At 43.7% G+C, this 26,197-nt stretch overlaps 2 protein-coding genes and 1 non-coding gene across 3 annotated transcripts in view; all 3 read right to left on the reverse strand.

The window, feature by feature from the left end:
* DNAH10 (dynein axonemal heavy chain 10) overlaps window positions 1–20,289 on the reverse strand; it is a 158,111-nt gene extending 137,822 nt beyond the window's left edge. The window contains exons 1-6 of the mRNA XM_040250606.1: window positions 20,076–20,289; window positions 14,595–14,681; window positions 11,802–11,902; window positions 9,568–9,676; window positions 6,675–6,790; window positions 767–983 (exon numbers count right to left, since the gene is read on the reverse strand). Coding sequence (XP_040106540.1) covers window positions 767–983; window positions 6,675–6,790; window positions 9,568–9,676; window positions 11,802–11,902; window positions 14,595–14,681; window positions 20,076–20,289 — 844 coding nt within the window. The remainder of the gene's footprint in view (window positions 1–766; window positions 984–6,674; window positions 6,791–9,567; window positions 9,677–11,801; window positions 11,903–14,594; window positions 14,682–20,075) is intronic.
* Window positions 11,622–11,694, reverse strand: TRNAG-UCC. The gene has a single exon. It is a non-coding gene; the product is annotated as a tRNA-Gly (tRNA).
* A 1,476-nt stretch (window positions 20,290–21,765) lies between the features above and the next one.
* Window positions 21,766–26,197, reverse strand: part of ATP6V0A2 (ATPase H+ transporting V0 subunit a2) — a 42,020-nt gene continuing 37,588 nt past the window's right edge. The window contains exons 19-20 of the mRNA XM_040250607.1: window positions 24,654–24,825; window positions 21,766–24,036 (exon numbers count right to left, since the gene is read on the reverse strand). Coding sequence (XP_040106541.1) covers window positions 23,937–24,036; window positions 24,654–24,825 — 272 coding nt within the window. The 3' untranslated portion in view covers window positions 21,766–23,936. The remainder of the gene's footprint in view (window positions 24,037–24,653; window positions 24,826–26,197) is intronic.

Raw genomic sequence — 26,197 nt, forward strand, 5'->3', positions numbered from 1 at the left:
ATGAATGCAAAAAGAACCTCACAAAGGTCCACATTCTCCCTGACTGAAATGCCCTTGCTCCCCAATTCCACCTACCAATGCATTCCTCATCATTTCAGATTGAGGTCAAATGCTGCCACCTCCAGGAAGTCCTCTTTGATTTCCTCACCACTTCTCCCAAAGGGTCTCACTTTTCCAAGCCCTAAGGACCCTAATATCTATCTCAAGTTACTTTTTCTGCCATAGTTCCTTGGGCCCTGGATTATAAAATCCTTGAAGACAAGGATTTGTCATTCTTCATTCTCCTTTATGTTTCTTACAAAGACCAGCTCTGTGTCTTTCACATCAGGAGCAGGTAAAAAGAACAATCATGAATTAAAACCAAAAAATCTCCTGTACTCTTAATTCTTCTTCTTCTTTTTAGGTTTTTTTTTAATTACAAGATAATAAAAATATTGTGATGGCCTCTGTCCTACATCAACATGAATCAGCCATAGGGGTGTGTGTGTGTGTGTATATATATATATATATATATATCCCCTTCTCTTGAACCCCTCCTCTCCTCCCTCCTCATCCCACACCTCTAGGTTGTCACAGAGCACCAGTTTGGGGTTCCCTGCATCATACATCAAACTCCCACTGGCTCTCTATTTTACACATGGTCACATATATGTGTCAGTGATACGCTCTCAGATCATCCCACCTCTCCATCCCCCATTGTGTCCAAAAGTAAATTCTTCTTAATGGAAACATCCTGCTTAACCAAGGAGAAACACTGAAGCCTTACCTTCAAGTTGCTGCATTGTTCTTTGAATACTACTTGCAAATTTCTGGATGTTCATTAAAAATTCATCTCGTATTAACTGAATGCTGTGATATTCTATTGCTTCCCCAGGCATGCTAGGTAGGTCTATGTCATAATCAAAAGAGTCTAAGACTTCTCCAGACGTGAGTCCCAGGCTGGCATCCTTGTGCTGACTGAAGGACAAGGCTGGCAAGAAAACCTGAAAAGCCAAGTTTAAGAATCAAATCATTTGTGCCGCTCTTTTAGGTTCCACATATATGCGATGTCATACGATAGCTGCCTTTTCTGATTTCCTTCACTCAGTAGGACAATTTCTGGGTCCATTTCAAGTTGCTGCCTATGGCATTATTTTGTTCTTTTTTATGGCTGAGTACAAATGCCCTTGAAAACAGAAGAAAAGTCACAGATGTAGAAAACAAACTTACGGTTACCAGGGAGGAATGCAGAGAGCAGGGGAGGGATAAATTTAAAAAATGGGGGACTGGGATTGACATACCTGCACTACTATATATAAAATAGATAACTAATAAGGACCTACTATATAGCACAGGGAAATCTGCTCAGAGCTCGGTAGTGAGTTATATGGGGAAAGAATATAAAAAAAAGACTGGATATATGTATATCTATAACTGAGTCACTTTGCTGTACAGCAGAAACAAATGTAATGTTTTAAGTCAACTGTAACCCAACAAAAAATGTTTTAAAAAGAAACAAATCACACAACCTCATATTCAATAATTCATGCACTTAAGTTGCCTCTGGCTTTGAACGTATTTGTACCCTAATAGAGACAAAACATGGTCGACTGGAAAAAGGAATGGCAAGCCACTTCAGTAGTCTTGCCTTGAGAACTCCATGAACGGTATGAAAAGGCAAAAAGATAGGACACTGAAAGATGAACTGCCCGGGTCAGTAGGTGCCCAATATGCTCCTGGAGATCAGTGGAGAAATAACTCCAGAGAGAATGAAGAGACAGAGCCAAATCGAAAACAACACCCAGTTGTGGATGTGACCGGTGATAAAACTAAAGTTCGATGCTATAAAGAACAATATTGCATAGGAACCTGCAATGTTAGGTCCATGAATCAAGGTAAATTAGAAGTGATCAAATAGGAGATGGCAAGAGTGAACATAGACATTTTAGGAATCAGTGAACTAAAATGGACTAGAATGGGCAAATTTAATTCAGATGACCATTATTTATACTACTGCCGGCAAGAATCCCTTATAAGAAATGAAATAAGAAATCCCTTATAAGAATTCTTACAAGAATCCCTTATAAGAAATTATAAGTGTAGTCCTTATAATTAACAAAAGGGTCTGAAATGCAGTACTTGGGTGCAATCTCAAAAATGACAGAATGATCTCTGTCTGTTTTCAAGGCAAACTATTCAATATCATAGTAATCCAAGTCTATGCCCCAACCAGTAATGCTGAAGAAGATGAGGTTGAACGGTTCTATGAAGACTTACAAGACCTTCTAGAACTAACACCCCCAAAAGATATCCTCTTCATCATAGGGGACTGGAATGCAAATGTAGAAAGTCAAGAGATACCTGGAGTAACAGGCAAATTTTGGCTTTGGTACAGAATGAAGCAGAGCAAAGACTAATAGAGTTTTGCCAAGAGAACGCAATGCTCATAGCAAACACCCTCTTCCAACAACACAAGAGAAGACTTTACACATGGACATCATCAGATGGTTAATACCAAAATCAGATTGATTATATTCTTTGCAGCCAAAGATGGAAAACTCTATACAGTCAGCAAAAACAAGACCAGGAGCTGACTGTGGCTCAGATCATGAACTCCTTATTGCCAAATTCAAACTTAAATTGAAGAAAGTAGGGGAAACCATTCAGGTATGACCTAAATCAAATCCCTTACGATTACACAATGAAAGTGAGAGATAGATTCAAGGGATTAGATCTGAAAGACAGAGTGCCTGAGGAACTATGGACAGAAGTTTGTGATATTGTACAGGAGACAGGGATCAAGACCATCACCAAGAAAAAGAAATGCAAAAAGGCAAAATGGTTGTCTGAGGGGGCCTTACAAGTAGCTGTGAAAAGAAAAGAAGCAAAAAGCAAAGGAGAAAAGGAAAGATATATCCATCTGAATGCAGAGTCCCAAAGAATACCAAGGAGAGATAAGAAAGCACTTCTCAGTGATCAGTGCAAAGAAATAGAGGAAAACAATAGAATGGGAAAGACTAGAGATCTCTTCAAGAAAATTAGAGATACCAAGGCAACATTTCACGCAAAGATGGGCACAATAAAGGACAGAAATGGTATGGACCTAACAGAAGCATAAGATATTAAGAAGAGGTGGCAAGAATGCACAGAAGAATTATACAAAAAAGATGTTCATGACCCAGATAACCACAATGGTGTGATCACTTACCTAGAGCCAGACATCCTGGAATGTGAAGTCAAGTGGGCCTTAGAAAGCATCACTATGAACAAAGCTAGTGGAGGTAATGGAATTCCAGTTGAGCTATTTCAAATCCTATAAGATGATGCTGTGAAAGTGCTGCACTCTACATGTCAGCAAATTCGGAAAACTCAGCAGTGGCCACAGAACTGGAAAAGGTCAGTTTTCATTCCAATCCCAAAGAAGGGCAATGCCAAAGAATGTTTAAACTACCACACAACTGGCACTCATCTTACACACTAGCAAAGTAATGCTCAAAATTCTCCAAGCCAGGCTTCAGCAGTATGTGAACTTGCAGGTGTTCAAGCTGGATTTAGAAAAGGCAGAGGAACCAGAGATCAAATTGCCAACACTCATTGGATCATAGAAAAGCAAGAGAATTCCAGAAAAACATCTATTTCTGCTTTATTGTCAACACCAAAGCCTTTGACTGTGTGGATCACAACAAACTGTGGAAAATTCTTCAAGAGATGAGCATACCAGACCACCTGACCTGCCTCCTGAGAAATCTGTATGCAGGTCAAGAAACAACAGTCAGAACTGGACATGGAACAACAGACTGGTTCCAAATTGGGAAAGGAGTATGTCAAGGCTGCATTATTGTCACCCCACTTATTTAACTTATATGCAGAGTACATCATGAGAAATGCCAGGCTGGATGAAGTGCAAGCTGGAATCAAGATTGCCAGGAGAAATATCAGTAACCTCAGATGAGCAGATGACACCACCCTTATGGCAGAAAGTGAAGAACTAAAGAGCCTCTTGATGAAAGTGAAAGAGAGTGAAAAAGCTGGCTTAAAAGTCAACATTCAGAAAACTAAGATCATGGCATCTGGTCCCATCACTTCATGGCAAATAGATGGGGAAACAGTGGAAACAGTGAGAGAGTATTTTTTCGGGCTCCAAAATCATGAAGCAAGAAAAGACGTTTGCTCCTTGGAAGAAAAGATATGACCAACTTAGACAGAATATTAAAAAGCAGAGACATTACTTTGCCAACAAAGGTCCATCTACTCAAAGCTATGGTTTTTCCCGTATGTGAGAGTTGGACCACAAAGAAAGCTGAGTGCCAAAGAATTGATGCTTTTTAACTGTGGTGTTGAAGAATACTCTTGAGAGTCCCTTGGACTACAAGGAGATCAAACCAGTCCATCCTAAAGGAGACCAGTCCTGAACATTCATTGGAAGGACTGATGCTGAAGCTGAAACTCCAATACTTTGGCTACCTGATGTGAAGAACTGACTCATTGGAAAAGACTCTGATGCTTGGAAAGATTGAAGGCAGGAGGAGAAGGGGATGACAGAGAATGAGATGGTTGGATGGCATCACCGACTCAATGGACACGAGTTTGAGTAAGCTCTGGGAGTTGATGATGGACAGAGAAGCCTGGCATGCTGCAGTCCATGGGGTCACAAAGAGTCAGACACGACTGAGCGACTGAACTGAATTGAGATAGTACAAATAACAGCGACAACATGTTGCTGACTCCCATATTTTAAATAATCTCTCTGGTTGACATGTGAAGAATATAGTATAGGGTCATGAGCAGAAGCTGGGAAATCTATCAGGAGGCAACTGCAAGAGTCCCAGCAAAAGAGAACACTGAAGTCTTCCTGGTTACCCTATCCAGTATTTCAAAAGTCCTATCTTTACCACCTGCCAACATTTCCTAACCCCCTTCCCAGCTTTGCCTTTCTCCTTAACTCCTATCATGGTCTAACATACTGTGTATTTTCTCATTGATCTCACTTAATGTGAATCTTCCTGACTAGGATGTAAAGTCCGTGAGATACAGACCTTGACTATGGTGGTCGCTGCTATGGGATACAGTAGGTTCTCAATAAAAACTTGCTGGAAGGACTTCCCTGATGGTCCAGTGGTGGAGACTCCACACTCCCAAAGCAGGGGGCTTGGATTCAATCCCGGCTCAGGGAACTAAGGTGCTTTGGCATGGCCAAAAAAAAAAAAAGAATAAAAAATATATATTTGGAATTCCTTGAGTTCTCCCTTGATCTCTAGACATTCATCCTGCCTCACACTTCATCTTGGATGTCTAGAAGGGATCTCAAGCTTAATATGTGCAAAATAGAGTCTGGGTTTTTTTTCCTCCAGATGCTTCCATTCCCCCATCTCAGTAATGACCCTATTATCCCCCTGGTTGCTCAAACTCAAATCCTAGGAGTCATTCTTGATGCTCTTTTCCTAAACCTCCATATCCAAATCATCAGCAAGTCCTGTTGGCTCCATCCCTAATGTATTCTTGATGCTGTCTGCTTCCCACTCCCTCCCCTGATTGAACTCTGGAGCCTAAACAACTATCATCCAGCATTCAGACGCTTCCATAGCCTGCTATTAGAGCTACTGCTTCCTTAAGCTCTTGCGTCTGCAATATGTTATACACACAATGATGAGAAGAAAAATGCAAACCAGATCATTTTATTCATATGCTTCAAACCTACTTTCCTTTCCAGACTTCACTCACTATGCTCCAGCTGCACCGGTCATCCTTCTGTTTGTAGTCTAAACAGAGTCTGCTCCCGCCTCAGGACCTTTGCACATGCTGTTTTCTCTGCCCAGGATCCTCTTCCTCCAGATCCTCACTTGTTTGATGCCTTCACCTCATCCACCACTCAATTCAGTATCACTGCTTCAGAGGAGATCTTTCCTGAAAACCTTACTCCCACTCTATTACATTTTCCTAATAACTTATCATTAGTGAATTAGCCTGCTTATGGGCTTTTTTAATTGATTGTCTAAAAGTCTGATGTCACCTCTCCAGCAAGGTCTCCCTAACCACCACCCCCTGAACACACACGTACTCACACAGGCCATTTCTATTACGTTGCTGTTGGTGTCTAGTCTCTAAGTCGTGTCTGACTCTCTAATCTCATGGGCTGTAGCCCACCAGGCTCCTCTGTCCATGGAATTCTCCAGGCAAGAATACTGGAGTGGGTTGCCATGACCTCCTCCAGGAGATCTTCCTGACCCAGGGATCAAACCCACATCTCCTGCATTGCAGGCAGTGTCTACCACTGAGTCACCAAGGAAGCCCTCTTTACCACGTTGCTAGCATTTCATTTCCTCAAGCCAGCCATCACTACCTGAGTTTCCTGTTTTTGTGTTGATGTTCAGTGTCTTTCCACCAGTATAAGCCAGAACACAAGGATGTCATCTGTCCTGCTCACAGATCCACCAACAAACCCCGTGACAGTGTCTGGAAGCTAAGAGTTGCCAACCACCTCTTTACAGAATCAATGAATCAAATGGCCTTACTCTTTTTTCATTATTTTTTTTGGCTGAGCTGCTCGGCTTGTGGGATCTTAGTTCCCTGACCGGGGACTGAAATTGCGCCCTTGGCAGTCAAAGCGCCAAGTCCTAACCACTGGACCACCAGGGAATTCCCAGATGGCCTTACTTGTAAAAAGTGCTGAGATTCTTTTTTCCATCCATATTTACCTGAGATATAACATCCCTCAGGAAAGCAAGCACATGTGAATTTATAATCCCATACTCCAGCGTTTCGGGCATAATTTCCATAGCTTCCTTCATGTCAGTCGCCTCAGAGATGGTCTCTAGACAGGAACAGATTTGGGGAGTGAGATGAGGAGGGAGGTGGACACAGCTAACATTTCCAAGCATGTGGGAACCAGCTCCTCTTCCAATAATACAAAGGAATGATCCAGGCACAGATCAGAATATGTGCTCATTGAGAAACAAACAAACGCTAAGGGGCGCACAGTGGTTCAGAGGTTCACACAAGCAGCACCTGAGGGCCACGTGGAAGAACTGATCTGGTTGGAGTGTGTACAGCCTGACAAGGAGAGAAACACTTTGGGTTTTCTAGCAACATTTGATGAACTCTTTGCTTGGTCTGTTTCTCCACTCCCAGTAACCCTCCCCAGTTCATCACCAAAGTACCTTTCAAGTCATAGCATTCAGGGGCGGAGGGTTGGGGGCCGGTGTTGTTTTTTGTTTTTTAGGCCCCACTGCACAGTTTGTGAGATCTTAGTTCCTAGACCAGGGATTGAACCTGGACCCCAGCAGTGAGAGCGTCAAGTCCTAACCATTGGATCTCCAGGGAATTCCCAAGTCATGGATTTTTTTTTTTTAATAACGTAAATTTTTTAAAATTTAAATTTATTTTAATTGGAGGCTAATTACTTTTGGAAACAGTCTCTCTTGACCAGGTTTTCTTTTATTTATTCACTTATTTTTGGCTGTGCTGGGTCTTTGTTGCTACACAGGCTTTTCTCTAGTTTCAACGAGCAGGGGGCTCCTCTCTACCTTTGGTGCTTCTCATTGTGAGGGCTTCTCTTATACAGAGTATGGGCTCTAGGGCATGCAGGTTTCAGTAGTTGAGGCACGTGGGCTCAATACTTGGGGCTCCTGGGCTCTAGAGCATAGGCTCTGGAGTTGTGGCACACAGGCTTAATTGCTCCGCAGCATGTGGGATCTTCCCAGGCCAGGGATCGAACTTATGCCTCCTGCATTGGCAGAAAGATTCCTTACCACTGAGTCACCACGGAATTGGCCAGGTTTTCTTTGATGTGAATTCGCTCCCACCCTCTCCCTCAACTCCACCCCACCCCACGCCACCAAAAAATTAATCACCACCAATCAGCTCTGTAAACACTTCAAATTGCCCTGGGACAGTTCTCTGAGTCTTACTGGGACACACCACAAGCTTCAGTCTGCATGCCTTTCCCTGCATCTGTATAGATGTGCACACTATTCTTTGCCTGATAGGTTTCTATCAAATGCTTCTTTACAGAAATAAATTTATTTTAAAGGGAAATTATGTAAGAGCCAAGTGTGAAAAAGAAAGCTTGACATCAATGAAAGATACCTGTTAAAAAAAAAAAAAAAAAAATATATATATATATATATGATGAGAGTAAATAGTAATAAATTGGGGTAAATTCCATACCCTCTGGCCAAGGCTGATTACTGTTCCTGGCTTGTGATTATTGTTAAATAGGGAAGCACTGAGCTGAGATTGGCCCCTCCTCAAACAAGAACTGTTTAATGCTAAGCCTCTGCTGGTCATCTTTCCTCCTTCTTGTTATGTTCCCTCTCATTTGGGAAGAACAAAGTACAGAAACTCAGAACTTAGAGGTGAGGTCGTGATCCAAAGGCCCATCAACGTTCAAAAAAAGAAACGAAAAGCAACATCGTGTGTGTTGTGTACTTTGCTATAGCGTACTGTATAGTGGACAGTCGAACTGTATCTTTATTTCAAGCCCAGGATGTCCAGAAGCAAGCATGAAAAAAAGCATGGGTGATATAGCTGATACAGTACTACCCAAACATCACTGGATCCTTGGATAGATAGGATTGAATCCAGCAAGAAACAAGAGCCTGTCCCTTCAATGTCAGGCATGAGTAAAATTGCAGCTTGCCCTCCATCTCCTATTGCTAACGGTCCTTCAGCTCTACCATCCCCTACCCCTTCTCCCTCCTCCATCAGTAACTCTTCTTGCCTCTTCACTCGATGCCAGCTCCTGTATGCCAGCTGTAGTACTATACTTTTTCAAGGTCCTATACTATAAGATTGAATTTTTTTAATTTTTTGTTTGTCTTTTTATGTCTTATTTGTGTGAAAAGTATTATAAACCTATTTCAGCACAGTACTACATAGCTGATTATGTCAGCTGGGTACCTAGGCTAACTTCGTTGGACTTATGAACAAATTGGTCTTACGAACATGCTCTTGGAATAGAACTCGTTTGTACATAGGGGACTTACTGTACAACCTTATGTGTGTTTCTGTTCAGACACCTTATTGTACATAATTGCTGATTCACTAACATTGGACTCACGGCCAACAGCATCATCACTCACGTGTGAACGAAGCTTACATCACACACGAGTTTTCTCCGTCAGGCACATCCCAGCCTTCCTGCACTCTGAGTACTAGCCAGTGCTTCAGCACTCCACTTTGGAGACATTTTAAACAGTGAAATCCTGCCAAAGCCCCACAAAAACTCAAAAACCCTGGCACTAAATAGATCACAATAAAAACACTCATCTATAGTGTTTGATGCAATAAGAAGGCAGAGCATGGCCTTGCCTGACCTCAGTTGGGTAATTGCATGCTAGTGACTCAAATTTTCCCCACTCCATACGTGTCCTTCAAAGACCATGAAAGCGCTGAAAGTGCTGATTTGGGGTTACAAAAATTTTGAGCAAGTTGGTAAATTTACAAATATAGAATCTGTGAATAATGAGGATTGACTGTACTGATAAAAAGCTATCTTCTCAAGAACATGTAAAAATTAAGAGTCTCAGACATACGCACGTGCACTTGCATGCACACTCACACTCACACACACTCCCGCTGGAAACATACCTTTTGTATTTCTGAGAAAAAACAAAACATTCTGGTCCAGAAACTCCTCAGGAACAGGAGTACGAAGCACCTGGAGATATGTTTTTTCCACCATTTGCTTAACAGTTTTCTGAAACATAGGGACCAAAAAAGTCACCCTGAGATATATCCATGCACCCAAATCACCTAATATTTGTGTACACCTGAGCTCTCTCTCCATGCACTGGCTGAACTTACTTCCCAGTGGACCACAGACATGAGCTAAAATTCATCCAGGGGGACTTCCCTGATGGTCCAGTGGCTAAGACTCCATGCTCCCAATGCAGGGGGCCCAAGTTCAATCCCTGGTCAGGAAACTCAAGCCCACATGCTGCAACTAAGACCTGATGCAGCCAAATAAAAAAATAACTTTAAAAAGTAAAATAAAATTCACTCAGATGATGAACTCTAAGCCTGATTCTTCCAACTGGCCACTGCAGCTACACTTGAATAAACTGAATTGAGCAATATCCTAATCAAGCTTCTCTGGACCACAAATTGCAACAAACCTGTCTTGAATTCAGGTTTTTTGCAGGGAGGCAGATTCATGGGCAACTAAGAGTAATTTCAATTAGCACTGCTGCTGCTGCTGCTAAGTCACTTCAGTCGTGTCCGACTCTGTGTGATCCCATAGACAGCAGCCCACCAGGCTCCCCCGTCCCTGGGATTCTCCAGGCAAGAACACTGGAGTGGGTTGCCATTTCCCTCTCCAATGCATGAAAGTGAGAAGTGAAAGTGAAGTCGCTCAGTTGTGTTCAATTCTCAGCGACCCCATGGACTGCAGCCTACCAGGCTCCTCCATCCATGGGATTTTCCAGGCAAGAGTACTGGAGTGGGGTGCCACAGCTCAGGCCAAATGCCTCCATCCTAACTTTATGAACCCTCCCTGGGATTTGTGCAGTGAAGGGTTGACCCAGCAGACCTGGGTTGTCCAAACCCTACACATTCCAAAGGAACTCAAGACTAGCCCTGGGACTTCCAGGTGTTAAGAAGCACTGGTGGTCCAGTGCTTAAGACTTCACCTTCCAATGCGGTTGGTATTGGTTTGATCCCTGATTGGAGAGCTAAGATCCCACATGCCTTGCAGCCAGATAACCAAAACATAAAACAGAAGCAATACTGTAACAAATTCAACAGACTTTAAAAATGGTTGACATAAAAAAAAACAATCTTTAAGAAAAGGAAAAGGCTAGCCCTGAACCAGTTCCCCGGCGATGACCTTTAAGCTTTTGGAACATCCTGGCTGATATGAGCATCTCTGTAGACCTGGGCCCTTGGGTTATGCTGGAGAGTTTACACTAAAAATGTGATTTATGGTGAACTGATTTTGTTTGCCTGGGGAACTGGGTCATACTGCCTCAGTTTGACCTCTGCAAAGTAGAATGGGCTGCTGAACAACTGTGCGGACTTCATGCAGACATGACTGATCCCCACTAAAAACCCTGGACACCAAGGCCTGGGTGAACTCCTCTGATTGGCACAACCTCCTATGTGTTGTCTCACATGGTTTCTGCAGGAATGAACACTGGGAACTTTCCTGGTGGTCCAGTGTCTACAACTCCATACTCCCAACTCAGGAGGGCCAAGGTTCAATCCCTGATCAAGGAACTAGATCTCACATGCCACAACTAAAGATCCCATGTGCCACAGCTAAGACCTGGCACAGACAAATAAATAAAGTAAAAATTTTTTTTAAAAGAAGAATGAATGCTGCCCTGGCAGCCCCATTTGGAAAGGACAACTCGTTCTTTTTTACACCTGGACTCTCCCCTGTATGCCTTGTTCTCTGTTCACTCTAATCTGCATCCTTTCACTGAAATAAACTATAACCATGAGAACAAACTGAACTGAACTGAACTGATGAGTACAAAAGATTTTCTGGGTCCTGTGAGTCATTGTGGCAGATCATTTAATCTGAGGGGGACCTCGGGGACCCCCAACACAGGATTCCATCATCTCTATTCCAACACAGTATGTTCCTTAACATTTTTCATTTTTTCTTTTCTGACCACACTGTGTGGCATGTGGGGTCTTAGTTCCCCAATCAGGGATCGAACCTGAGATCCCTGCATTGGAAGCACAGAGTCTTAACCCCTGGACCATCAGGGAAGTCCAACGGGACACATTTCTTGTATGAATTGTGCCAGTTACCCAGACTCATCCAAGGACATGAAATTCCCATTACCCTACCCAAGAGGAGAAAGAGCCACACGTACTTTGACGGGGAGGTTCTCTATACTCTCGAGGTCCATCTCTTCCTCCTCAAGGCTGATGGGAGGACGATGTATAGAATACTTTTTCAGCTGCAGATTCTTAGCTGCAAAACATGACGCAATGCACAAGATGAAAAACTTGGAAAACGAGGTTTCTGGTCACCTAGACCAGACCTGCATCTCGGACGTTAGCATATTTCACTCAGTGGGCATGGTATCAAAAAGCTGGGGGTTGGGCCCTGCTGGTAGTTCAGTACTAAAGAATCTGCCTGCCAACGCAGGAGACACAGGTTCGATTCCTGATCCAGGAAGACCCCCCAAGCCACGGAGCAACAAAGCCTGTGCCCCGTAACTACTGAACCTGTGCCACAGAGCCTAGGAGCCACAGTTTCTAAGCCTAAGAGAGCCACAGCCACTGAAGCTCGTGCACTCTAGTGCCTGTTTGCACAAGAGAAGGCACTGCAGGGAGAAGCCTGGTCACCACCACCAGAGAGTAACCCCCACTACTAAATAAAAGAATAAAATTATATTTTAAAAAATAGCTGGATGTACATTTTTTACAAATGAATCCTACTGTAGCCTTGGCTCACATTATACTTAGGGAGAATTGTGTTGTGCTTTTGATTGGTCCTCAGTTGGAATTTTAATTTGTGTGTGAGAGTGTACAAGCTTGTTTTAGCTACAGTGTCCAATGAGTGACTTCTCTGAGATTTTTACTTAGAGATGGGGCTTTATCCTTAGGATGAGATTATAGTTAACATGTTAGCATCTACTCCTTTTTCACTATAAAACTTGAAACTGGTGGGTTGATGGAAAGAAAACTAAATAGAATGAATGTATGTCTCCCAAGTCTACTATTACTGATGGGATCTGAAAATCTCACAGCCTACCAGTCACAACCCTGAGTTTCTGATGAAGCCCACAGAGAAGGGAGAGCTTTCTCAAACTGTTTGGCTCTTCCTCCAAAAGGCACTGGACAAAGTCCAGGCTTTGGAACAAATCAACATGTGTGGTCTGAACCCTCTCTGCAGTGAGTTTTCTCATCCATAAAATGGGATAATAATATCGACTGGGGTGAGATTTGGGAGGATTAGACTACAGGTTGGCTGAGTGTTGAGCATGCTGGCTAGCAGAGGAAGCAGTCTACAGCTGGGAGAACTAGCATTATCAGAACAAGAGCAAGAGCCCACAGACAAAAATACACCATCGGGGGGCTTCCCCGGTGATCCAGCCAGTGGATAAGACTCCATGCTTCCACTGCAGGGGGTGAGGGTTCAATCCCTGGTCAGGGAACTAAGATTCTACATGCCATGCAATGCAGCCAAAGAAAAAGATTAAAAAAAAAATAGACTGCCAAGTGCACTCAGTGCCACAGAGCTATATGCTTAAAAGTGGATAAAATGCTGTTTCATGTTGCATATGTTTTACCACGACAAAAAGAAAAGAAAAAATACACTTGGAAGGAATATTAATTTGCTTTGTCGGAGACTGTCCTAACCCTTCTCTCCAAGCAGCCTCCTCCCTCCCAATTCTTTCCCAATCATGGATTTATTGGTAACAAAGCAGGAGGCCATCAGTAAATGTGACTGTGTCTCTCACAACCACCGTCTGTCTTATCAAAACTCAACCTACACAAATCTTAGTAAGAATGGAGGGCCTGTATTTCTAAACTTGTATTCCTCTCCTCTAACACCCCCAATTTTCACTAGAGACAGCATTATGTTTTTGTTAAAAATAAACTGTTCTGAAAAAATTAAGATGACAATAGGAAACACTGCACATCACCCAATCCTTTTTCTCCCCTGATTTTATTCTTAATTTTTAAGGGTTTTTTTTTTAATGATTTTTTTCCTTTTGACTGTGGTGGGCCTTTGTTGCTACCGCTTTCTCTAGCTGCAGTGAGCAGGGGCTACCCTTCAGTGTGCAGGCTTCTCATTGGGGTGGCTTCTCTTGTTGAGGAGCACAGACTCTAGACTGTGGGCTTAGCAGTCGTGGCACACGGGCTTAGTTGCTCCACAGCATGTGGAATCTTCCTGGGCCAGAGATCAAATCCATGTTCCCTACACTGCAAGGCGGATTCTTAAACACTGGACCACTGGGGAAGCCCAACATGTTTTCTTTTATAATATTTATTTGCATGTATTTGTTTGGCTGCACTTGGCCTCAGCTGTGGCATGCGGGATCCTCAATCTTCATAAAGTGTCATGCAGGCACTTCAGTTGCAGCATGTGGGATCTAGTTCCTTGACCAGGGATCAAACTCAGGCCCCCTGCATTGGAAGCTCAGAGTCGTAGCCACTGGACAACCAGGTAAGTCCTTCCCCTCTGACTTTCAAACACTCAGTATCTTGGTAAAGTGCCCCGTCTAACTTCCGCTATTATAAGGAAAGGTGAGTTACAGGAGAAATGGGGAGGAAATGGGTTCTTGGGCTCTGCTGGCAACGTGATGGTCTGGGGCAGGATTTCAATCTGGGCTCTACTAGCACTTGGGGCTGGGTCCTCCTGTGTCAACGGAGCACAGTCTTGCCCACACCTTGACCTTGAACTTTTAGCCCCCGGATCTGGGAAAGAAGGCTGTGGTGTTGTTCTAAGTGATCCAGTCTGTGGTCCTTAGTTACGGCAGCCCCAGGTAACTAATAATGAACCTATTAACACCCAGCACTTTCTCCTTGTATAAAACTTCTTACTAAGTCTCAGCTTCACATAAGTAAAAAGCAGAGACTGATTTTAGTCTGGGCAAGTGGACCCCTCTCTCCGGGTGAATGCCCCCCAGTGCCCCTCACTCCCAATTCCATACCTGATGCTCTATCTATCGACTCCACTTTTTGAAACTCGGTCTCTTCTTCCTCTTCTTCCTCTTCAGACAAGCCAGGAATGTCATCATCTTTATAGCCACATAAAGCGAAAGAAGAAAAATAAAACGGAATTGTTTCACCGTGCCAGCCCCGGGGAATCACCACTCTCCTTGGTGCTGAGAGTTGGACTGTGGCCCCAGGAGAGTCTGTTGAAGGCCACAGAATCTCTTGAAGCCCATACCCTATTATGGCCTATTGAAGGAGGTCACCGAGAGGAGGGACCACTGCTCAACCCGAGTGCTGTCCTCAGGCATTCAGGAGCTGTTCACCCCTGCCCTGTCCTGGGGATGCCCACCCTGGGAGCCACTTCAAGGATGCACCTGGATAGACCAGCTGTGGTGGGAACCTCAAGGTGCTGTGGGTGCCTGAACCCCGGGAAGAGCTCTCTATAAACTCTTACATGCTGGTAAGCAGGCAGTAAACTCATCCAGCCACGCCCAAGACCACCACCTACTGATCAGAGTGGCTGCATCTTTCTCTGGTCTCTCCTTGCCCTCCGTGTATGGGGGCGGTTTGCAAACCAACACACAGTCCCATAGAAATATCCCAGTTACTGGAGACAACCTTAAGGGACACAAAAAGAAGACCTGTGCAAATTCTCCAGGAGAGGAAGGTTACACGGGATGATCACAGCGTTACAAGCAGCCCAGAAGAAATATAAGTGACCAACACGCACCCAAAAAGAGGCTCAACCCCACTAATTATCACACAAATGTACGTTAGAATGAGGACCTGCATCCAATTCCCTTTCATCTAGGGGACTGGTCAAAATTTTCATGATAATACTCAGTGTTGGCAAGGATGTTGGCAAACAGGCACCCCATCACTGTAGCTGGGTGTGGACTGGCAGGGCCTTTCTGGAGAGCAGTGTGGCAGGACCCATTCAAACCACAAATTCACACACCCACCACGCTTCCAGTTCTACTTTTATAAGTCTCTCCCATAATATAAAGAAAGTGTACAAAGTGTACAAAAGGACACATTGTGTCATTGTGTGTAAAATAAAATACTGTGGCAGGATAAATGTCCATTCATTAGGGAATAGGTAAATAAAATATGGTACAACTCTAAAGTTACATAGATCTATAGTTCTGGACAAAATTCTCCAAGGTATCTTTGAGGGAGGACAAGTCACAAAATACTATATATAGTATGACCTTATATATGATTTTAGGAGCTCTCTCTATACATGTTGGGAGAAGGCAATGGCACCCCACTCCAGTACTCCTGCCTGGAAAATCCCATGGATGGAGGAGCCTGGTAGGCTGCAGTCCATGGGGTCGCTGAGGGTCGGACACGACTGAGCAACTTCACTTTCACTTCTCACTTTCATGCATTGGAGAAGGAAATGGCAACCCACCCCAGTATTCTTGCCTGGAGAATCCCAGGGATGGGGGAGCCTGGTGGGCTGCCGTCTATGGGGTCACACAGAGTCGGACACGACTGAAGTGACTTAGCAGCAGCAGCAGCTATACATGTTATCATTGCTCCAGGGGATCTTCCCAACCCAGGGATCAGACCCAGGTCTCCTGAATTTCAGGCTGGTTCTTTACCAGCTGAGCCACTAGGGAAGCCCAAGAATACTGGAGTGGGTAGCCTATCCCTTCTCCAGCAGATCTTCATGACCCAGGAATTGAACCGGGGTCTCCTGTATGGCAGGTGGATTCTTTTCCAGCTGAGCTACCAAGGAAGCCTTATCATTATATACATACCATTATATATAAAGATAAAGATGATAATGATATTGAATATAGATAGATAAATTGATTTCAGAAAAGATCTGGCGGGATGTACAGAAAACTACCAATAATGGTTACCTATAGGAATGGGATGGAGAAGGCACTGGAGACCCACTCCAGTACTCTTGCCTGGAAAATCCCATGGACGGAGGGGCCTGGTGGGCTGCAGTCCAGGGGGTCACTAGGAGTTGGACACGACTGAGCAACTTCACTTTCACTTTTCACTTTCAAGCACTGGAGAAGGAAATGGCAACCCACTCCAGTGTTCTTGCCTGGAGAATCCCAGGGACGGGAGAGCCTGGTGGGCTGCCGTCTATGGGGTCGCACAGAGTCGGACACGACTGAAGTGACTTAGCAGCAGCATAGGAATGGGATGCACTTCCCAGGTGGCTCAGTGGCAAAGAATCCACCTGCCAAACAGGACATGTGGGTCTGATCCGTGGGTTGGGAGATCCCCCAGAGAAGAAAATGGCAACCCACTCCAGTATTCTTACCTAGGAAATGCCATGGACAGAGGAACCTAGAGTCGGACACAACTAAGCAGCTAAACAGCAACAACATAGGAATGGGAGCAGGGCCTAGGGGCGAGTGAGGGCTTATCTTTTACCTTCTGTGTTTCTAAGTTCTACGTTATGTGAATTTTTAAGAGAATATCTTCCAGTTATACTTGCTGGAAATATTCATTACTTAATACTGTGCAACTTTTAGATTACTGCATAACTTTGCAATTTCTAAAAATTACTGTGTAAAAATGCAAGCAAGTTATTAAGTGATCTGGACAGTATGATTTCATTTCGTTATTTCAAGAAACAACACATGTATAGCTATTAGAATAGCATCTTGAACTAGATGCTGCTGGTCTAGACACCCCTCTTTCCTCACGACCAGCATCTATTTGTCTCCATCCAAACAATGTTTAACTAAGAGCAGAGAGTTTGGACTCCATAAAGCAGTGGTCACTAACCTTTTTAGCACCAGGGACTGGTTTCATAGAAGACAAATTTTTCCACAGATGTGGTGAGGGGGCTGGTTATGGGATGATTTAAGCAAGTTACATTTATTTTGCAGTCACTGATCTGACAGAGGGCAGAGCTCAGGCAGTCATGTGAGTGACGGGGAATGGCTGTAAATACAGATGAAGATTCATTCACTACCTTGCTGCTCACATCCTGCTCTGCAGCCTAGTCCCTAACAGGCTCAGGTGTTGAAGACCACTGCCATAAAGGATCCAATAGAACTGTCCAAGGGTCTCTGTGAGCCTGTAGGCTTAATGAGCAGAAGGGGAGTGACAGTGTGAGACGTGAGCTGAGGAGAGGTCCTCTCTCCCCACCTCTGCCCAGGACCCAACATCCAATACCATCCTGGTATCTCCAGGAGCAGTAACTTTGAGTTTCCAGGAACAGCATCCTCAGCAGGGAATATATTTGCATTCTCAACATGTGATGACAATGAGAAGATGCAGAAAAGGAGAGAATGCTGGGGCAGGGGGCAGGGGTTGTAAAGACAGACCAGACATAGCTCTTGGGGGATTTCCCAGCACCCTTTGCAGGAAGTAAGCAGGGGGACCCTCTGAAGTGAGTAAAATCTGCTTCTGCATAGAAGAGAGACATCCTGCCAGGAGGCAATGGGCTAAACATGTGTGAGTATATACAGTACAACAGACAGCCACCGAACTATGAACAGAAGCCCTCAGAGGTCACAAGAAGTCCAAGTTGCGTAAGTCACATCCATTTCTTAGGATCTTAGGATATATATATACATATTTTTCAGGATATGTATATATATAATACTTAAAATTTATGCATATATATATAACTACACAAAATCAATGTTACTGAACTTTGTGGTACACGTGAAATAGTCAATCCTGTTCATTTATCTTTGTATCCACAATTTCACTTGGTGATAATGAAAGTCTAAATTCTAGGTCCTATTATAATGAAACATCCAGATCCAAAGGTCTGCCAGGGAAGAAGGGGGTAGATAATAAGTTAGATTCCAAATGTTATGAGTCATCTCTCTGGGTGTCATTTACAGTTCATTATTATTGTTTATTTGTGGGCTTGCATTTTTCTACAGTGAGTATGTGTATTATTTTGTGTGAAGAGGGCATACTTAAAATATATGAATGTGACTACTACCTTTTAAGTAAATAAAAAGTTCTGTGTGACTCTGCCTTCCCACTCAGTGGAAGGCCCTGTAGGGGATCCAGAAAGTCTCCTGAAGATGTGACATTGGGACAGAAGGCTGACGTTGATGTTAATGAGACGTGTGTGTGCTGCTAAGTCACTTCAGTCGTGTCCAACTCTTTGCGACTCCGTGGACGGTAGCCCACCAGGCTGCTCTGTCCATGGGATTCTCCAGGCAAGAATACCAGAGTGGGCTGCCATTTCCTTCTCCAGAGGATCTTCCCAACCCAGGGATCAAACCTGCATCTCGAGGCTCCTGCTTTGCAGACAGATTCTTTACCACTGAGCCACCAGGGAAGCCCGTGGTTAATGAGACACAGCACACAAACCCAGGCCATGACAACTGCATTGATGCCAATACTCCTGCTGGGAGAAAACCTGCGTTTCTTAGTCTCCTTCCCCAACAAGCACCTCTCTAAGTGTCCCCTGCCCTCTGTCTTGTCTCCCCCTGTCCCCACCCCTAAGCCCTCTCCATGTCCCTGGGCTGGAACAGCCTCCTTCGTGGAGAGTTCTGGGCATCAGTCACTGTTACTATCTTTATTTGAAATGCTCAATTGTTCAACACAAACGTTTACATCTGCTGTAATGTTTTAACACCTTGTTTTAATGTTACTTTACAAGTGCCGGGCGGGAGCCTAGAAAGATAGGAAGGGGTGCTCTTCTCCACCAAGGTGGACCTTGTCATCATCTGGCAGAATGAGCGTGACATGTCCCTCTCAGCCCCTGGGCCACTTCTCCATCCATCTACTGCATGCTGTTGGACAGTGACTCATATTTTTCTGAATCTTTATTATGTGATCTGTGGGGATGAGTTCGTTGACTTTCTATATGCCATAGCTTGCCCATCTGTAAAGTGGGATAATACACCCACTGGACATGAGCTTGAATAAACTCTGGGAAGTTGGTGATGGACAGGGAGGCCTGGCGTTCTGCAGTCCGTGGGGTCGCAAAAAGTCGGACACAACTGAGGTGAACTGAATACACCTACTTCATACGGTTAATAGTTGATTTACGCGTTTGGGGGCTTCCCAGGTGGCCCTAGTGGTAAAGAACGCTCCTGCCAATCAATGCAGGAGACACAAGAGACGCGGGTGCAATCCCTGGGTCGGGAAGATCTCCTGGAGGAAGGCACTGGCAACCCACTCCGGTATTCTTGCCTGGAGAATCCCATGGACAGAGAAGCCTGGCGGGCTACACTTCATGGGGTCGCAGAGTCTGGGCGACTGAAGGGACTTAGCACGCACGCATATGTGTTAGGAACTGTACCTGGTACTGATGCAGTGATAAGTGTTTGCTGTGATTACTTATCTAAGTGGGCTTGTCCGGTTCACCTAGTGCCTGGACTGTGCCTGGACAGGGTGGGCGGCAAAAAGCATTTGCGGACTGCCCGGGAGGCCAAAAGTGGCGGGTGGGCGAGAATCTGCCTTCCTAGCCGGAGTGGTGGGAACGAACAGGGCCGAAGGGGGCACGGCGGGAAGGCGGCCGAGGGGCTCACCGATCTCCACCTCCACCTCCTCGGGCACCACCTTGCGGTAGAAGAAGAGAGTCGAGGCGCCCTCCTCGTCGCTGGTCTGGTTGAGGAAGTGCAGGATGAGTTCCTCGGCCTTGCCGTCGTTGCGGTTTAGCAGCTCCTCGAAGAGCTGAGGGTCTGTGATGCCGAAGGCGTTGTACACGCGATCGCGCATCCACAGCACTCGCAGATCGTCCATGGCGCGGCAGGACTGAACACAGCTCAGCGATCAGCTAGCTGAGCGCCGGGCGGGCGTCCGTGGCAACGGCGCCCCTAGCAACGGGCGCCCCGGCAACGGCCGCCGCTGGCGCGGGGGGGCACAGCCCCGAGCCCCGCAGTCCCTACGCGCGCCAGTACCGGAGCCCTGAGCTCACAGAGGCGCGAACCGAGACTCGGGAGGGTGGCGCTGAGGCTCTGGGGAAGGGCCGGGACACCCCAGCCTACACGCGGAGAGTGGTCGGGGCTCTTCTCCCGGATGGGCGCCCCCTTCCTTCTGGGAGGACCGAGGTGAGCAGAGCGGCGGCATACAAGATTGAAAGACCGGCCAGGGCCAGTCTCAGCCGCCGAGGGTCTGCAGGCCTGGAGGTGAGCCAGGAGCCTTGTAGGCGCTGGAAGCGCAAGGCCTCCCACTTTTCCACCGCCAGCCTGTCTGGGAACGTCCCGCCCGCACTGTCGACAAGAAAACGGGCAAAACAGGTGACAGAGATGGCCTCGGCATCTCGGAGATGGTAGAGGCAAAACTGGACGTCAGGCAGAAGGACTTCAGTCTGAGCCCTCGGTCACTCTGGATCAAAGGGCGTCAGAAGAGCAAATACATAGCGAAGATTTCCAAGAAGGGGCAAGTTCCTTCTGGTGTACCAGGATCAGGGAGGGGGTAGCCCCAAGAAGGGAAACCGGCTACAGGATCAAAGGCTTTGTAGTCAAGCCACAGCATAATAAAGCAAAACACCCATCGTCTCAAAAAGATATATTTATTTTTCATTAGTAAAGGGAAGTTGAATACTGATAGGAAGATGCAAATTCGTCCTTTCATGCATTTGTGGATCTTTTAACTTGTTCAGTCCTTTCCCCTCACAGAACTGAGCCCCTAGATTCAGAATTGGGCTGAATCTAGCCTTCTTACTGGATTTTCCCATCAAGGAACAAGTGGAATGTTCTAGGTATTAAAATTCTCAACCAAAGTTCAGCCTGGGTGTTGAAAAATTGTCACTCCAAACTGTCTTATTTTCATCATCTTGAACTAAGATTTGCTGAAGATACACCAGATGGCAAGCAAGCAAACCTGGCTTTAACTTTAATAAGGTTGTTTGTAAATGCAGACTGAGGAACAGCTGATGCTGTTATTTCTCTTTTCCAAAATGAATCAGGCCCTAAAGTGTCTCAATTTTTAATTCGTAGACATAAAAGTTACCTAATGCTATACACAATCTATGCCTTATTAAACTACTGCAGAATGAAAAGTGGGATCAGAGTGTTGTTATAAAATACTCATTCCATAAATGAGGACCGAGGAGCTTTCAGTGAAAAGTGAGTCCCCTCAAAGTCCCACCCATGATGAATGGCCAGTCCAAGGCTCAGCATGACCTCCAACAACCCCTCTTTGCACTCCTTGATTCGGCACAATCACACCACTGCAAGGACCCTCTTCATCCTTGCAGGGCAAAGTCAACCTCTATTTTACTGAAGAAATCCTTTGGATTTTTATTTTAGAATGAACAGCTGAATGGAAAGTGGAGAATGTGGCAGTAGTGACATTTCGAGTTAGCGAAATAAACAGATACTTGACATCATCCAGACAACTGACTGTTTTTCCTCTGGAAGTTTGCTATCACAGGAACGAAGTTACTTCTTAACAACCGTATACATAATACTTCTACCAAATCACTTGCAAACAAAACAGAGCAACAGCTCTGGTAACGTGACATTAGAATCAGTAACTATATAAAGAAAGAAAATTTACCCTGAAGCCTACAAGATGTCATCAAACTCTAATTCTTGAGAGTTCTTTCACAAAAATTGGAACTAATAATTTGTGTTTAATAATACCATTACATTCTACAGAACTACTACATAGGTTTCAACTGAAAAGTGACTCCTCACTCTCTTTTCTATGCCCTGATAAAGGTAAAGTGGTCCCCCTGACAACTGCCAGTGAGGGGTGGAAAAGAATTCTGGCAGATCCTGTAGGTTTCCTGTTTACTAGTCAGTTAACAGTGCCCTGAAGTTGTTGGTTTCCTAAAAATGAATTAGTTATCTTATTACAATAAACCCTTGCAGTAAAATAATAAAAATTAAGAACTTGTGAGGGACAAGTCTGAGCACGCAAGGCATTAACCACATTTTGTATTCACCCACCAGAAGTCTCCAACCTCATATCTTTCTGGGGATACTTAACATTGAGAGCAGCATCATTTTTAAGTTTCATCAGCATCATTTTGTTTGATATTTTAAGATGAGGGACAACATCTCATGGAGGAGTAGCATGGAATCTTGACTACAATTAAAATGGTTTAATGTTAGAGTCACAGTTATGTCATGATGTTTGGTTCATGCCCTCAGCAAACAGGCCTTGAAATCACCTGAAAAGATACACTTAAATTCAGGGCCACCATGATCTTAGCTTGTAATGAAAGTCCCAAACTCTCTCATACCAGCGAGGGTGAAGGAGACAAGCAGGTCTCTTCATGTGAATTACTCAAAATGTTAAGAAAAGGAAAACACTGCAGATTTCTTTTTGAAAATAAATATCTAAAACCTGTTACAGTAAAATATGAAAAATGAACATAACATAAGAATACAGGACAGATCAAAATGTTCAACTGGACTGACTCAAATGTCAAGTGAAAAGAAGATGAATTTAAACTGAAGATTATACATAATGGCTTAGTAAGAATTGGTTTTCAAGTTTAAGTGCCTTTATCAGACATTTATTTAGAATTAGTCTGAATTATACTGTTCTCAAGGACAGGTGTGACCTATTCATGGTAAAATATCTTAATTTATATTTTATTATAAAAATATACAAAATACTACTTTTTACCTTTCCTTCTTCACTCAGTATAAACCCTTTTTGGTTCAGGAACATCAGCCAACTAAATTCAAATCATATCCATATTATGTCTTCTAAAGTCACACTGGATTTTAAGGCTCAATACACAGTTTATCTTCTCAAATATACAATTATCATAATTGGTTTTATGTAAGGATAACAGGATAAAAGTCTTTAAAAAAATATACAAGTGGGATAAACATTTTGTTGCATGTTATTTTATCCCATTTTTTCCAATTATTAAAACAAGACAAAACTGTACAAATAATTCTACTTGTAATTCTAGATAGCATACAATGAAAAAGTTTGCATACTTTTAATTAAACAAAATATAATAAATGTGAATCTTTTGATTATCCGTCATTAATTTTTTTTAAAACTACTTAGCTTCAGCTGTTGGAAAATATTATCTGACAACTTCAGGTGACAGAATAACTCTGGCTTTTTTTTTCTTTTTAATAAAATGAAAAGGAATCAAATATCTAAGACTATTTTCAATTTGCCATTCAAAATTGGCTTCTCTCTCCCACACCTGTATTTTTAAAAACAACTATAACATAACTTTTGCATGAACTTACATTTGCTCATCATAAAAACTGAAAGAAATTTATATATCTGAAATTGAGAAAGTTTACAAAATACTTAAGATATGAGGAAGAGGTATATCTTACAGATTTGGCTATCTCATAAGGCAATTGATGAAGATGGAATTTTTCCTATCATCAATTTAACATAAGGAATTCTACAACATGATAATTCTCCATAAATCTGAAAGCTTGTTGGCTACTTCAATATGATCACGCCAGGTCATCACTGAACTTTGAAGAAAGTAATCTGAATGAGAAAGGAACAAATTTGGTGCCTGCACCAACGTAGAATTTGTTCTGAAATTCTACCCTAAAAAAAAAAAAAGTATTAATGAAAGATTCTGAATAACATTTCCTACATTTCTTAAAACAACATTTACTAAGTTAAAAAAAAGTTCCTATACTTCCAAACGTGCTTCATTCCATATATGCTTTTGGCACAAATACTTTTACTGAGGTAAAACACACACACACACACTGACCCTTTGTTGGCTTTCTCATGAAGGAAATGCTGACACCTTATGTTACCTCCCACTCTATGGACATTCACAAGAGAATTAGGAACCTCTCTCTCCTCGTAACTGCACACACAGACAAGTAATCTGATATATATTGTAAAACATTAAGAAATATGGCTTACAATGAGATAAAGTAACTTGTCAGACCCAAAATGAGTTGAAAATATTAAATACACATAATTATTCATCAAGTATAAACTTGCTTTTTACATGTCAGGGACAATAGCTCAGAAACAAAACAGAATTTTAACTCAGGGGATCAGAATACAGATCTCAATACTGGGAAGGAAAGAACTAGCCTAAATAATGTATGTACACATATTACTGGAAATGTTCTATGTGTAAATATATTGGGGGTGGTGGTGTTACTGTCTTAAATAACAGTTCTGAAGCTCAATTCCAAACTCACCAGTGGAGGCGGATGGCATGAAGAAATGCAGAAAGCCCTTCCATAATCAAAAGGATGAAGATTGTCAATACTGCAAAGAGAGCGATCACCGGGAGCAGCACCAAGACCCCGTAGGTTGTGTCTACCCGGAGGCCGACGTGCATCAGCATGGCCCACAGGACCTCGGACAACTCTGCATGGGAAGCATTCTGCAGAGTTAACCTCTGCTGACCCTCAGTGAGTCACTTCCATTAGCAAACTAGACTGAGTTTCCTTCTGAGAAATTTTGAATTGTTATCTCTAAAATAAATACACACCCGTAAAAGATATAATCTGCTCCTCACATAAAAATTACTTGAGCAACTTGATCATCTCAAATGTGGAGGATGACTTGACATTCCAGAGAAATCAGAGGTCTGCCTGCCTGCCAAGGAGAGATCTTGACCCAGATGGGGGTCTGGCTGGCTCGGTCCCAGTGCAGCCCTGGATCAGGCAGTGGGAAGCTGGGCATCAGTCCTGACTCGGCCACTAACTGATCAGGCGGTGATCCAGCGCCAGCACCGAACCTCACTGGGCCTTAGTCTCCTCCTCTGCAGTAGAAGATGGTGGACCACAGCGTCCCCTCCAACCAGAAAAGTCTCAACTTGCGGCTATGCTTATAAAAATATCAGTGTACCAACCAACGAAAGAACACCTCTATCACCTGGTGATTTTCACAAGTACAGATAGTCTTTGCACAACGGAGCAGGGGCAGAACATGACCAGCGAAAGCATCCTTCATGGTCAACGGGGAAAATGACAGTTGTTCCACGACCTTTCAAAATTACTGTCAAAACATTAAAACACTCTCTTTTTCTTGGTTATAAATGCATAAGGAAATGAAAAAAAGAGAGCGAATCTATCTTTTAAATGTTAGAAACACTGATTACTAAATTGTTGGGAAGATTAAGAAGAACTTATCAAGGGTGATTTGAACAGCCTTCTTCTCACGTGACCTGGGAAAGCCAGGCACCTGGACACAGAGCAAGCCTTCTCCCTAACACCTAGCATGCTGTCTACTCTTTTCCAAGTTTGGATCAGCTTCTACAGTGTGCTCTGCGCCTTCCAAGTCCTGAACTACCTCCTGGAGCTTCTGCGGCATCACGTCTGGGACACCGGCATCTTCCGTGCGTTACCAAGTTCCACTGGCTACAAATTTCACCTCTCGAACAGCAGCAGTGTCACACCCCCACATCAGCTCTTTCTCCTAAACTCCTGTCACATTCCATTTGCATTTCACTTCAAACATATCACTGTTTTTTTCTCTGGTGCATTTTTTCATCTTTGTTGGCCAATTCCCTCAGTTCAGTGATCCATTTTTAAATGCCAGGTGAGTTCACCGCTGGCCCACAAGCAGCCAACCCCACCATGCGCTTTGCTGTCCGGGCACGAACTGAGCAGCAGGTTCAGGGACCGATGGGGAAAATGACAGTTGTTCTGGGACCTTTCAAAATTACCAAAACATGAAAACACTCTCTTATTCTTGTTTATAAATGCATAAGGAAATGAAAAAAAACAGGGGCCAA

Source organism: Oryx dammah, unplaced genomic scaffold, assembly GCF_014754425.2.
Source record: "Oryx dammah isolate SB20612 unplaced genomic scaffold, SCBI_Odam_1.1 HiC_scaffold_12, whole genome shotgun sequence".
Taxonomy (NCBI): domain Eukaryota; kingdom Metazoa; phylum Chordata; class Mammalia; order Artiodactyla; family Bovidae; genus Oryx; species Oryx dammah.